This window comes from Lolium rigidum, chromosome 4 (genome assembly GCF_022539505.1).
Source record: "Lolium rigidum isolate FL_2022 chromosome 4, APGP_CSIRO_Lrig_0.1, whole genome shotgun sequence".
Lineage (NCBI taxonomy): Eukaryota > Viridiplantae > Streptophyta > Magnoliopsida > Poales > Poaceae > Lolium > Lolium rigidum.
Window position 1 is genome coordinate 194,628,738 of NC_061511.1, and position 14,618 is coordinate 194,643,355.

General features: G+C 45.5%; 1 protein-coding gene across 1 annotated transcript; it reads right to left on the bottom strand.

Annotated features, from left to right (window-relative positions):
- Nucleotides 1-4,592: 4,592 nt before the first annotated feature.
- On the bottom strand, nt 4,593-7,489 carry LOC124706779 (chaperone protein ClpB1-like). The gene is made up of 6 exons (XM_047238447.1): nt 7,051-7,489; nt 6,426-6,592; nt 5,997-6,337; nt 5,624-5,903; nt 5,333-5,530; nt 4,593-5,256 (listed from the first exon to the last, which is right to left on the bottom strand). The coding sequence occupies exons 1-6, from the start codon at nt 7,472-7,474 to the stop codon at nt 4,930-4,932; spliced, it is 1,737 nt and encodes a 578-aa protein (XP_047094403.1). The 5' UTR covers nt 7,475-7,489; the 3' UTR covers nt 4,593-4,929.
- Nucleotides 7,490-14,618: the final 7,129 nt, after the last annotated feature.

The window sequence follows — 14,618 nt, forward strand, 5'->3', positions numbered from 1 at the left end:
TACTTCAGGAGATCGCCAGTGGGTTGAGGGCCTTCTTTTGGGTTGGGAAGAAAAAGGTGAATGGTGGACAATGTCTGGTGGCTTGGGATAAGATCTGCAAGCCAACAAAGTTTGGGGGTTTAGGGGTGAAAAACCTGGAGTTACAAGGCCTGGCCTTAAGAGTTAGATGGGAATGGCTGAGGCGTACCGATCCTTTGCGACCTTGGCAAGGGTTACCAATGGCCGGAGACAGGGAGGCCAGGGATCTTTTCAGTAGCCTTGCTGCAATTGAGATTGGAAGTGGCGCGAGGGTGATGTTCTGGTTGGACAGATGGATCTGGGGTCGCACGGTTGCTGAAATTGCTCCACTTTTGGTCACATTGGTTCCCACTAGAGTTCGTAATGAGGAGAACGGTGGAGGAAGCATGCGGGAATAATGCATGGATTCTAGACTGTCAAGGTGTTTGGCCAGAGGGTGGAAGCGTGCAATGTGTCCGACTATGGGTTGCTATCAGGGGGATCAACTTGGATGAGACAAGGCCGGATAATTTTCTCTGGAAAGGAGCGAAGTCGGGGAGGTATTCTGCCAGAGACACTTATAACCTGCTCTGCCCGGGACAGGTGAAGTTTGGCATGGCAGAGCCAATCTGGAGATCTCATGCGCCCCTCAAGTGTAAAATTTTCGCCTGGCTAGCTCTGAACTATAGGCTCTGGACGTCGGATAGGAGACAACGACATGGACTTCAGACGTCGACAGATGCTTGCGCGGTTTGTCTGCAGGAGGAGGATCGGCTAGATCATATTCTAGTGCAGTGCAGCTACGCCAAACAGGTTTGGTTTGGGTGTCTAAGGAGGGCGAGATTGCGTTTGCTGGAACCACAGGGGGAGACTACATGGGAGCGTTGGTGGAGTAGTACCAGGGTACTAGTCGCCAAGAAGGACCGGAGGCGATTCGATACACTCACCATTCTGACAGCTTGGATGATATGGAAACAGAGGAACGCTCGAGTGTTTGGCAACAACAGAGACAGATGCAGTGAGGCACAGCTGATTGACCGCATCCACGATGAATTCAAGATATGGGAAAGGGTGAGGAGGAGAGGTGCAGGAGAGGAGAGGGAGGTGTTAGATAGAGAGTAGGCTTTTGTGTGTGTACCGTGGAGTGTGTGGGTGGTGGCTGAATAGGTTGCTCACAACCGATTTCAGCTCTTGTATATGACTCTCTATCTTCTATAAAAATATGGCACGCAATTTGCGTGCTCTCGAAAAAAAAAAGTACCTCGGTACGTATTGGGAATCCGCCGTCCCCCTTGTCTTTACACAAGCTAATGCTTAATGCTTAATGGCCAACACTGAGCACTATCAGCTTGCTGTATATCGACGCAGAGAAGATCTGGAGGCGATTTGGACCCGCGAGTCACGAGCACTCGTCAATAGTAGTTGTGTCTCGACTGTTCATGGCGTGATCTAAGTGCTATCCGGTGACCACACGGGCCAGCGCAACAGTAACGCCACCTGCGATAGCATACACAGGCTATGCCGTAGGTCACTCGACGGAAAATGCTCGAATGAACCGCCGGGCATATGCTCCTGGCAGAACTAGCTCTCCCATTGGCTAAGAGAGAGGTGAGCCCCACAACTGTGCTGCCAAGTTTTCTAATTAAGGGCGGAATACATATGAAAATACATAATGCTTGGACCACGAATTAATTGCTCTGTGCATACACCAGACATGGGACCAGGAATTGAATGCGAAGACAATTCACCTAGCCCAAACCATCTCTCTCCGTGCTTCTTCTCCATGCTTCTTCTCACGGCGCACGCCGGCATGCCAACGAGCTAGAGCGCCGACCACTCATGGATTACGGGATCGAGGCTGCCGACGGCCGTTGCATATTTGACGCCGCGTCTCGTGCAGCACTCGATGCGGAACCAAGCGAGAACGGCGACTGATGCGGAATCAGGCGAGACCGATTGACTGAGGTGCAACCAGGCGAGGTCGCCAGCGTGGCGCGGCAACATCACTGTTTTGACTCGTCTCAGGCTGGAGCGCTTGAACGGAGGCGCCGTCGTCGACATTGATGATTCCTTCTTCATCCCCAGTCTAATCCCCACACGCGTCGCTGTCGCCGCCCAGTTCCAATGCCAGCTGATCTTGGGGTAAGCAGCGACTTCGGCTACTCGACCTGCTGATGTGATGTGCCCCAACCAAGTATGCGGGCAGACGCGAGGGAGCAGCAAAACAGCCAGGTGCAGCGGATGACCTGGACACATCAGCTCCGACAGACTGCTCCCACGCAGCAGCTCCGGCGCTCCGATGGCCAGGTGCGGCCGCGGTCGAGGGGGACTGCTCCGACACGGCAGCTCCGGTGATCCGACGGCCTGGTGCGGCCGTGGTCGAGGTGGACTGCTCCGACGCAGAAGCTCCATCGGCCGGGTGCGGCCGATGGATGGCACGGCAAGACGGACTGCTCCCGCTCCCCGTTTGCCGTTGTGGCGTCCCTGTAGCTGGAGCACGCTGGGGAGGACAGGTGCTGGTGTGGACGCGGGCAGCAGGCGTGGCTAGGCGACGCCGAGGAGGACGGGCGGCGGCATGCGCGTGTGGGCGCGGGTGGCAGGCGTGGCTAGGCGACGCCGAGGAGAGCAGGTGCCGGCGGTGACATGCACGTGCGTGCGGGCAGGAGCGGCATGCGCAGGCGTCGCCGTCCTGCTATGCGCGGACGGGCGGCGGGCGGCATGACAGGTGGAGGCAGCCAGCGAGACCTCCTTCATGACCTCGTCCCGCGACGGGACATAGGCGTCGACGGCGAACTCGACAATGGAGCCGAGCGGCGACTGACCATCCGGGATGGCGTGGGCGCGTGGCCCGCTGCCCTGGGGCGTCGAAACTTGGTACTCCCTTTTTTTAATAATCTCTTCTATAAAGTGGAGCCCACACGCATGTATTCTGCTCTGCTTTTAACCAACAATACGCAAAATCCCACCTTCAGTATTGGGCCCTACTGACAATTTCTGGACCAATGGGAGACAGAGTTAGTGCGGGTTCACATGCCGCCGGGTTCTAAAAATGCAGTCTCGTCACTCGACGGGCTACAGTATTACAGACTTCCAGTACCGGCACTCAAAATGATCTTCCGGGGTTTTCAAGCGGCGTGGCACTAAATATTTACAGAGGTAGTTATATATGTCCACACAAAAAAAATACTCCAATTTCTGCAAGGATAAATGTACTGTAACGGGAATGTCTGGTACTAGATATAATCCAAGGGCGCGCCTGGGTCTCAGGCGACTGAGACTTAATAATTCTCAGTCGACCTGATTTCTTGCTTCTCAATCGATTAGTTCTTTTATTTTGAGCGGATCCTGATCGGTTACGTGAACTACTGGCCTGATACGTTTTTTTTTGTTGGGCTTCAGGTTGATGGGCCCTTTTTTCATGTACTATGCTGGAGGCTGGACACACCAACCAATTTCGTTCTATGCTTTTTAGCTTCGCGCCTGACGTACGAGAGACTGAGAGACAAGTAACATGGATAATCAGTCGTAGCACATTTGCTACTAAGAAATTCATGGTTATAATTCCGCGTGCAACTAAATAAAAGTCATATGTAACAACGAAAATTCTTAGTTGCAGCCCATGTATAACTGAAAATATTGTAGTTTCAACCCACGTGTAACTGTAAACATTATAGTTGCAACCCACGTGTAACTGAACAAATCTTAGTTGCACCCCACGCGAAACTGAAAATATCAGAGTTCCAACTCACATGTAACTCGAAAAAATCGCAATTACAACCCACATACAACTAGAAAAATTACAGTTACAATCCACGTGCAAATACAAATTATCAGTAGCAACCTATGTGGAAGTGGAAATACTCAGTTGCAACACATTTGCAACTAGAAAATATCAATTACACAACATTTGCAACTAAGAAAATATCAGTTGCAACTTATATATTGCGAAAAAAATCTCACTTACAACTCATATACAACTAGAGAAATCATGGTTGCAACCAATGTGTAACTGGAAATATTACAGTTGCAACCAATGTGCAATTGAGAAAATCACGGTTGCAAGTTGCAACCAACGTGCAACTCAAAAACAATAGAGTAAATATAAAATGAGAAAAAGGACAAAAACATAAAGGAGAAAAGAGAAATTAATAAAAAATAGAATAAAAAAAGCATTACAAAAAATAATCAGAAAATTCAGAAATTAAATGACACAAGAAATCAACAAAGAACCACTCGGCAAAACAAGTATCATGGTTGCCCGTTTAATGAAAACAGGACATCACATGCACAATAACAAAGCCCACCAAGAAAAGATGAATAGCCTACATGCATCAGAAGAAAGTTCAAATTAATAGGTACATGTATAAATCAAATGGGCCGGACAAAACACACGGCCCGGAACACGTACAAACCACGTCTTCCTACACAGCATGAGAACGACAGAACATAGCGTGAATCTTAGCGCTCAATCGAACGTCCATTTAATCGATTGAGATTTAACTAATTCTCAGGCGCCTGAGAACTAGCAAATCCGATAATCCAACGGGATACATTTCTTCTGGTGTGCAAGACCACAAATAAAAATTGATGCCAGTCGTTTCTCTCAAATTCGCTCCATCTGTTGCACATGATGGTACTCCTAATCGATAGGTCTCAACACTGCTTTTGTGCCTAACAAGTTGAAATTTTCCTTCTTAAAAGATCCAGCAATTGCTGCCTTCATGACTGAACAAGAGCCGGGGAAAATGAGAGAAAGCAAAAGGTTATATTTTTCTTTGGTTCACTCAAAAGCTCTACTTCCTTGACTATCCAAACCTTCACTGCTCTAACATCCTAGCAGTACCATCCTTCCTGTGAATCTACTCCTTGAGAATTAGACTACACCTCGAACTAACTCCATCACAAGTTCTCAAGACAGAAACATGAGGATGCTTAGGTGTTAAACCTTGCCAACAAAGCCTTGATTGGCAAATACAAGTTCAAGCCAGCCCCGGAAGTGACATGAGGTGTGTTAGTCTCACCATTCATGACTGGAGTGGCCATGGCCAAACCATCGTTGCCGCCACCAGAGTCACCGAGAAGTCCCACCGCTGGATCTACCACTTCTCTCGCCACTTCGTACGTCAGCCCCTTCCTGTCGTCCAAAGCATCAATGGAGATCATTGAGCCCGCACCGGCCTCCCCTCTGACCAGCATCTCCGAGATCGCCGTCACCACATTCTCCTGCACCCACCTCCTTATAGGCCTTGCACCGTACATCTGCGATGTATCAAATCAATCATGGTTACTAAAACATACCAACTGGTTGCCTGGTAATCTGAAAAATAGGACGTACTGGATTGTATGATTCCGACAAAATGACATCCAATGCGGCGTCACTTGTAGATAGAGAGATGCCCTTGGCAGCTACCCTGGCGATGACGCTGTTCATTTGGATTGCCACGATCTCTTTTAGCCTGTCTCGCGAAAGCGGGTCAAATACAATGATCGCACTCAGTCTGTTGAGAAGCTCGGGCTTGAAGTGTTTCCGAACCTGCATGAGCAAATATGTACGAGTAACAACCAGCTAACAGATAACTTCTGCATGCAGCCTTTAAATGAACGGTTTTGGATTCAAAAAGCAAACCTGATTCATAAGAAGGTCCCTTGCTGTTTCCATTGTGCTTTCTCCGGACAGTCCTGCTAGTAGGTGCTCTGACCCCAGATTTGAGGTCATGATGATAATGGTATTCTTGAAATCTACTAACCGGCCTTTGCCATCGGTCAACATACCATCATCAAGGAGCTGAAGAAAAACATTCAACACCGAAGGATCTGCCTTCTCCACCTCATCGAAAAGGATGACACTATATGGGCGCCTTCGTACCTTCTCAGTCAGTTGCCCACCATCTTGATGGTCAGAGGAGCTTCAACATGTTCCAATACAAAAGAAACAAAAACATCAGACATACTAAGTAATGATATGACAATGTAGTAGCGTCGAAATAGAGAAGACATACCCTGGAGGTGCTCCAATGAGACGCCAGACAGATCCAGCCCCAACATATTCAGACATGTCAATGCGAACCAACATCTTCTCGCTGTCAAATAGCTGTTCGGCAAGAGCTTTTGCAAGCTCTGTCTTTCCAACACCAGTAGAGCCCAAAAAGAGGAATGAGCCTATTGGTTGGCCAGGCTGATCAAGGCCAGTCCTAGAACGCAACACTGCACGCGCGACCTTATTAACGGCTTCATGCTGGCCAACAACTCGCTCATGCAATCTGCTTGCTAGGTGGATCAACTTATCCTTCTCCTCTTGATCAAGCGTGGCGACAGGAATTCCAGTCCATCGGCTCACAACCTTCAAAGGACAACATTGTTACATGCGTGACAACCAAATCACATTGACTGAACAATAGACATAAACATCAAATGTAGAGAATGCCTACTTGTGCGACTTCATCAGGGCCAACATTTGCTTCCTTCACTGCATTTGGAGAGGTAGTTAGCACAGTGTTTACTTTCTTTTCTTGTATGCCAATTTGCATCATCCTTTTGGCTGCGGTGGCACATGCTTCATCGATCAGATCAATTGCCTTATCAGGAAATTGACGACCTACAGTACAGATCAATAATATTCATCAATTTTCTCCAACATACATACATTCTTGCCACTCATCATTGCAAATCAGTACTAGAAAAGAAACACTCAGGACAGGTTTCTCGAATAAGTTATACACACTGGCATTGTCATGATTTTCTTTTCAATCCATAAACACGATTTGTAATTGTTTTCAAACTAAGGTGTACAATGCAACAAGAGTACTCTATGGCTCATATAACATAATATGAAAACTATTTCAACTTAATGCATCTAATGCAAGATGGATACTCTACATCGCAACCTTTACGCATATAGTATGAATTAGCCAGTGAGCCTTAAGAAGGATAGGCATCTGACCATAACTTATTGAGATCAACATACTGGATTTTCTTCACTTACTTCTAAAGTGAATACGTGTATGTGCAGCTACTAATGGCGTCTCAACAAGATGAGCAAAATGAATTCCTCACCTGTGATATATCGGGCAGCAAGCTGTGCGGTAGCAACAAGAGCAGCATCCTGGATTTGCAAGCCATGGTGCTTCTCATACCTCTCCTTTAGCCCTCGCAGAATGGCAATGGTTGCCTGAGTGCTCGGCTCCTCAACGTGCACCTTCTGGAATCGCCGCTCTAACGCGGCGTCCTTCTCAATGTACTTGCTGTACTCATCCAAAGTCGTCGCGCCCACGCAGCGGATACGACCACGGGCCAACGCCGGCTTCAGCATGTTGGCGGCGTCGGTGCTACTCTGGTGGACCAGGCTGCCACCGGAGCCAAGAAGCATGTGCATCTCGTCGATGAAGAGAATGACCTTGCCACCCGCATACTCGGCCTGCCTTATCACGTTCTTCATGCGCTCCTCGAACATGCCGCGGTACTGAGTCCCGGCCACCATGGCCCCCAGGTCCACTTCCACGACGCGTGCCCCAGCAAGTGCGGCAGGGACCGTCCCGGCGGCGATGCGCTGAGCGAGACCCTCGGCAATGGCCGTCTTCCCGACCCCTGCCGCACCGACGAGCGCGGCGCAGTTCTTGGTCCGGCGGCAGAGAATGCAGATGACGCGGTCGATCTCGTCGTCGCGGCCAATCACCGGGTCGGCCTTGCCGGCCGAGGCCGTCAGGTCCCGGCCATACTTGCCGAGAGACGTGCTGTACAGGTAGTACCTCCACGCTGCCCAGCACAAAGCGACCGCTGCTCCGGTACAGGCCACGGTGGCGAGGTCATCGAGCAACCTGTTTGGTTGTTGGTAGGAGCTTGATACGTAGGCCCGCAGCGCTGGATCGTAGACCCGGCGAGTTGCAGTTTCCGTAATCCCTCCTCCCACGACCCCATCAAGCCATGTGCTGAAGGTCATCGCTGCTGGTTGCGGCTAGGTCCCCGCCGACGCCGTCGACTTTCCTGCGAGCGATAAAGCTCAGATTTTTTTCTGACTTTTAACTTGGGAGGTAGAATTTCAAGATGAAAGGGGGTGAACTTTTAATTGTGAGGGAAATACGGATGTACGACGCAAGGATTCGATTGTTCAAACCACGAATGGACATTAAAAAACATGATAATGGCAAGACTGGCAGATTGGGTCGACATTGGGGAACAGAAGTAGAAGGAAACATAAGAGACGAGGGATTACCCGAGGCTTGGCCGTAGCTGCTCCAGTTGCCCGCCGCCGCCTGCTCGCGGCGTCCCTGCGCAGCTTGCACCGGTCCGCCGCTTGCAGCCGCCGTGTAGCGAGCGAGCCCTAGACTGGTCAGGTGCGGCACCGGTGCCGATCGGTCGATGGAGCCCCAGTCTGGTGCAGCCGTCAGGACTTCTTTTGGACCGCGTCAAGCCCGCACTTCAGGTTTGAGCCCAACTGGCAGACACAAAATTTTGGCTCGACTTGGAGAGCTTTGGCAGCTATTTGGGCCGAGTTTCGGCCTGACTTAGAGAGTTGTTAGGATAACGCGCGACTTCAAAAAAAAAATGTTAGGATAACGTGCCCAAAAAAAAAAGATAACACGCCCAAAGCAGGCCAGTCCTATACACCGACCAGGTCGGTGCCGATGCGGGTTGCCGGCTTGCCGCACACCCTGGTCGGGTATTGGGCCTGGCCCATTTAACGTTTTTTGCTTTCCTTTTCTCTTTTTTCTTCTTTTTTTCTTTTTCCGTTTTCTGTTTTATTTTATTTCTGTTTATTCTTTCTTTTGTTCAAATTAGAAAAGTCTATATTCGAAAAATGTTTAAATTCGAAAAACGTGAAATTTGAGAATTACTAAAATTTGAAAACTGTTCAAATATGAAAACTGTATAAATTCAAAAATTGTTTAAATATGAAAATCGTTCATACTCGAAATTTGTTCAAATTTGAAAATTGTTCTAATATGAAAATCGTTCAGATTCGAAAAAATTTCAAATATAAATTTTGTTCAAATTCAAAAATGTTCAAATTCGGAAATTGTTCATAGAAAAAAATACATTTTTGTTCAAATTAAAAAATGTTCAAATCTGAAAATGTGCAGATTTTTAAAAAGTGATTTATTTTTAATTTGAATTTTTTTCAATTTTACAAATGTTCAGATTTTAAAAAAGATTCTCTTAAAAAAGAAAACAAACAACAGAAAAAAAAAAGAAACGAAAAAGAAAAACCGCCTTACCTGATGTTGGGCTGCGGCCCAGTTAGTAAAATCCGGGTGCGCGGGGTGTGCGGCGACGGCTTCCGCGCCGACCAGCTCGGCATATAGCAGCTCCCCCCAAAGCATACTTGAGCCAGGCACGCTGCCAAATCAACAGTTTCTTCGTACCTAATGGAGTGCAAAAAACAACACAGTTGCACATTCGTGAAAGGGCGCCGCCACGTCTCTTCGGGAATACGCGCATAACTCTTCAACACTCATTATTATTGTCACTTTCCCCGTCACTCACCTCTCCCACAACCTTTTAGTGGTTCCTCTGTCGAGCCTTTGTGACGATGCGATGACTGATGGCTAAAAGGTTTGCATTGTGTGTGCTAGTTCGATTTAACTCTTCACAGTTTCGTGTATTATGGATTTAGGGATAAGCTTTTGTGCACGCTTAGATTTTTCCTTATGCCGACGGTTAACCTGCTTGATGTTTGTGTAGAAGAACCACAATTGGTTACTTCTACTACATTCTAATTATGATTGCCCACACACATCGCTTTTAGAAGGCATTATCGCATCATTTGTTTTCAGTTATATTTGCTGGTGGCAATGATTAATATGAGTCATAAGTAAGTTCTATTATGCTATCTAGTACCTAATGATGTACACACAAAAACTTACTTGCGCATGGTCTCTTGTATTACTAGATTATCTCTTGAGTGTCGGGTAATTGTACTACGAGGATTTATGTATACTGTTTTGCGTTAGCCGGTGGTTAAAATGTGCAAGAGATGAGCTTAGGCTAATCATAGTGGGGAGTAACTTGAACTAGTAATATTTTCCATGCTACTAGTTTAGGTTACTATCTTCATAGTGGGTAGTAACTTATATGTGGTGTCATGCATTGTATCATTTATTATGTTGTAGACTCATCTTGCCTTGAGGTGTGTGATGTTATGATAACATAGCTAGTTACCACATCACTCTCTTTCTTCATTTATTAGCATGCCATGTCACCAAAATGCCTTGAGATGTGTGATGTTACTAGCTATGTTACTCCCACTATGAGAAGTCTTAGACTAGTCACAATGCATAGTATCATATAGAAGTATCATGTGTATGATATTACTACATATTACTATCTCCACAATGCATGGTATCATATACTAGTATCATAGTTTTCATATATTAATTATTTTGTAGAATCTCAATGCAAATATATGTACAAGATTTACTTGACATTAATTTTTCTAGTAGTATGTGCTATGATACAGTATCTACCTATGATACTAGTACCCTCTCTCTCATCCTTAATTGCAGCGCCACATCAGCATTTTGCATGCATGAAATGCATGATACTATCTATGATACTCTCATTGTGGGTAGTCTTATACTCCCTCCATCTCAAGGAACAAGGCGTAAAAATTGTGGCGCGATTATTAAGGAAGACATGCAGCGATTGAGTGTTTCCTTCTTTGCCCTTGCATGCATGCGCAGGATTCCTTAACTCTCTCCCGTGTTAACTCTTTGGTAACGGAAGTCTCCTCCTTTCTCTCCCCCAATTTCACAATTACTTCCTTGTCTCTCCGCATGCACATGCATGGCCAATAAAATTGCCTCAGACTGCTCATAGTGGGAGTAACTTAGCTAGTAACATCACACAATTCAAGACATTTTGGTGACATGGCATGACAATGAATGAAGAAAGAGAGTGAAGTGGTAACTAGCTATGTTACCATAACATCACACACCCCAAGATAAGTTGAGTCTACACCATAGTAAATGACACAATGCATGACACCACATATAAGTTACTACCACTATGGAGGTAGTAACTTAGACTAGTAACATATGTCATGTTACTAGTCTAAGTTACTCCCCACTATGACTAGCCTCAATAACTGCTCCTCAGCTGATATTTTGGCCCAGCATCCCGCATGCGCCGTGGAAGGCTAATAATAGCCACGAAATTACTTCTCCACTTCCGGAATTTAAGGGGTAGTTTTGGAAGAAACCGTGTAAACCTCACCCTGCGCCTTATCCTATGAAGAAATTTTGAAAAATTATTTACGCCCTATTCCTTGGGATGGAGGGAGTAGTACCTTGTTCTATGGACAAGCATATTGCCAGTACATTTTGCTTTGTACTATAGAATCTCTTTACTCTCCGCGTGCACAATTTCTTATCGATGTGCATCATTTTGCCACTGTATTGCATGAGCCAATGATTAAGATGTGGCGCATTTTAGTTGAAGGGTGGCGTGATTGGTCCACAAGCTAAGTACAAACACATTGCTTGTGCAGTTCCTCAAGTTCTTATTCTTCCTCTTTAATTTCTCTTTAGCATTTGCTGTTTTGGTGGGATTTTAGTGTGAAGGATTTGGACATCTTTGATGTTCTTGCTTTTGCATCCTTGCATAAGTGTTGAGCTCTTCATGAAGATTCGTTCGAGTGAGAGACCGTGATCTTGTTACTCTTGGAGGATGACCTCCTAGTTAGCTTGGTGTTTTGTGCTCTCATGACCTCTCCGTAGAAGATTGTGAAGAGGCACGGGCTTCTCCTTCGTAGAGCTTGTTAAGTGGTTGTGGATTTTTCCATAGACGTAGTGTAGAAAAGATATCCATAAGGAAAGGCCTTTTTCCTTAGTGGAATTAGCTCGGAGAAAATGTGAGCCTTCGTGGCGTTCAGGAGACCTTCGTGGTAGCTCGCATCTCTCCAACATGATGTACCTCACTTCGTCTTCGTGTGAGGGAACGTGGGAATATATCACTGTTTCCGCATGTCTCGGTTATCTCTATACCTGAGTTTAATTTGCTTGTGATAGGAATCTTGATTGAAGTACGTATATCTTGCTATCACTTGTGTTATATATAGTATGTGTCTATCTTGCTTAACTCTAGCTGTTTTTGTTACACCTAGTTGAACCTAGCTTATTTAGGTCCTGTGCTTGTAAAATAAATGTTAGTTTAATTCTGCACTCTTACAAGCCAAATCCGTAACTATTTTTAAAATGCTTATTTACCCCCTCCCCCTTCATATTTGATATTTTTCACCAAGTTCATCAACTTGATTTCTTTCTACAAATGCTTTAATGAAGTCATGTTTAATTTTAATTCCTCCTTCATCTCCTAGATCATATGACCAAGTTTCCCAAATGTGACGAATTGCATCTAGTAGTTTCAATGCCCCTGTAATAGTGAAATCTAGAAAAATATCCTCTAGAGGCCATATTTATATCATTTTTATTTGTGCCACTTAGTCATCCATAGAAAACATATAAAACATACCAATTAGGTAAACCATTGTGGGAACATTTACTAAGCAATTTTTTATATCTCACATAGCATCTTAAGAGACTTTCACCTCGTCTATTTTTGAAATAAGCAATAGTACATCTTGCTCCATCAGTTTTACTCATTGAATAATAATAAGACAAGACTGCTTGAGATAAATTCTTCCAGGTGTCTTTAAGTTATATGGACAAAGCCTTATACCAAGCTAGTGCCTTATTTGAAAGTGTATGACTAAATAATTTTAATTTCATGTAAGAAAAGCCTTTCAATTTAAAGGTCTTACACATATCATTAAAGTAATCAAGGTGTGTATATGGGTCTTCCGTATCATCTTCAACTCGCAAATATTTTTCTAGTATGTAGTATCTGGAGTAAATAAGGGTTAACCTCATATTCGTTAGTTTATGGCTTCGAATATGGGCTTGAATGAGCGATATTAAATCACCCCTGTGGAGACTGCCTAAAAGGTGGCGATTCCCCTAGCCCTCCCCTCTTCCTTGACCCTCATCTTCGACAGGTGGCCAGCGGCAAGGGGGGAGGTTCGGCCATTTTCCCCTTTGCTTTTCTGTAGGTTTAGCCTCTCAAATAAGGTAGATCTAGGGTTCGTGCTCCTCTTCTCATTCCCTGTGGTATCCATGGTGACCAAGATGGGGGGAGATCAAGATCTCCATAGTTGCTGCTCCTCCCCCTCGAGTTCCGGTCAAAGGAGATGTAGATCTCGCATGCCACATCGGTTGTAGGCTCCTGTTCTCTAGAGATGATGGCTCTCCCGAGACAAATGAAGATGGATCATGTGATGCCCCTTATGGATTTGATGATCTGCAGGTCTTCCCGCAATAGCTCTTGGTTTCATGGCTGGCAGAGGGTGAGTTCTTCCCTCAAATGCTCCGGTGGATGCTGCAATGGGTTGAGATCCCAGGTTCATTTATTTAGGCCCATCGCTCTTTGCAAGGATTTATGTTGGTTAGTCATGTGGTGCACTGAGTTGGATCCACACCTAGATAATGACCAGATTGATGCTCATATGAAATCACATCCTACCAATGGTATGTGTGGTGTGATGCCTGCTACTTTAGAAGATGTAATTGACTGTAATGGCTGGATTGCTCCTTGCTCTTCCTACTTCAGTTGGCTGCAAATACTTTTAGCTTTGGACAAGATCAGCTGGTTTTTTCTGCTGGAGTTTGAATGGATTGTCGGCACCTGCATCACTTCAACATCAAATGCAATGATCCATTTTTCTATCTGGTTCACAATATGCGGCATCGCCTATGTTTCTTGCCCAACATGGTGGTTGTTATAATTCTTGGTGATGAGGATTGCAATTATCATTATGGGGCCTTTGAGGCAGGCTTATTCCTTGTCCGATGTTGTGATGCCACCATGGTGGTGGCTCGGAGCTCAGAATTTTTGAATTTGAACTTTGGGAATGAAGTGTCTGTGCCAGATTTGACAAATCTTCAAAAATCAAATTTAGTTTGTGCCTCAAAGCAGCCAATACATGGCAGAGCTAAATTCCTTATTGAGCAGGAACTTGTTTCAATCTATTGAGGCACAAGGTTTTATTTACATGATGATGTGCATGGTGAAGAAGTTGTCCCTATTGTTCGAGTTGATCCGATGGAGGTATATGACAACAGTTCTGTTACGGTTCCTCATATTCAACATCAGGGACTTCTAAGTTTGAGCTCGGTGAGGGATCTTCGGTATCTACAGCTCAACAGTCCCATACCTTAGGTGCATACACCAGATAGACCGCCGGGAGATCCACCCGTGGGGCATCAACTGGTATGTAGCGCAGAGGCCTTTGAAGACTGCAGATGCGGCACTTTCGGATCCGAGTTGTCGACAGATGGTCGATCGCTGTTTGGCTCCTCTTGTAGTCTTCAGCGTCTTCACTACGTGTTGTCGTCAACTTGTAGTTAGGTTGTGCGCTTGCACGTACCTTGCTCTTCTTTCAAGAGCCACTATGTACTATGAGCTTCTTTGTTAATATATCCTTATGTTAAAGAAAAGAGCGATATTAAATTGATCTTCGAAGTCTTTAAGAGTTGTGGTTTGGATTATTCCCAAACACAACCATGGTGCTTGCTTCGAACCTGCGAACAACTAAGTACAAGTTGTGAAATAAAATAACTTGAAATAAAAAA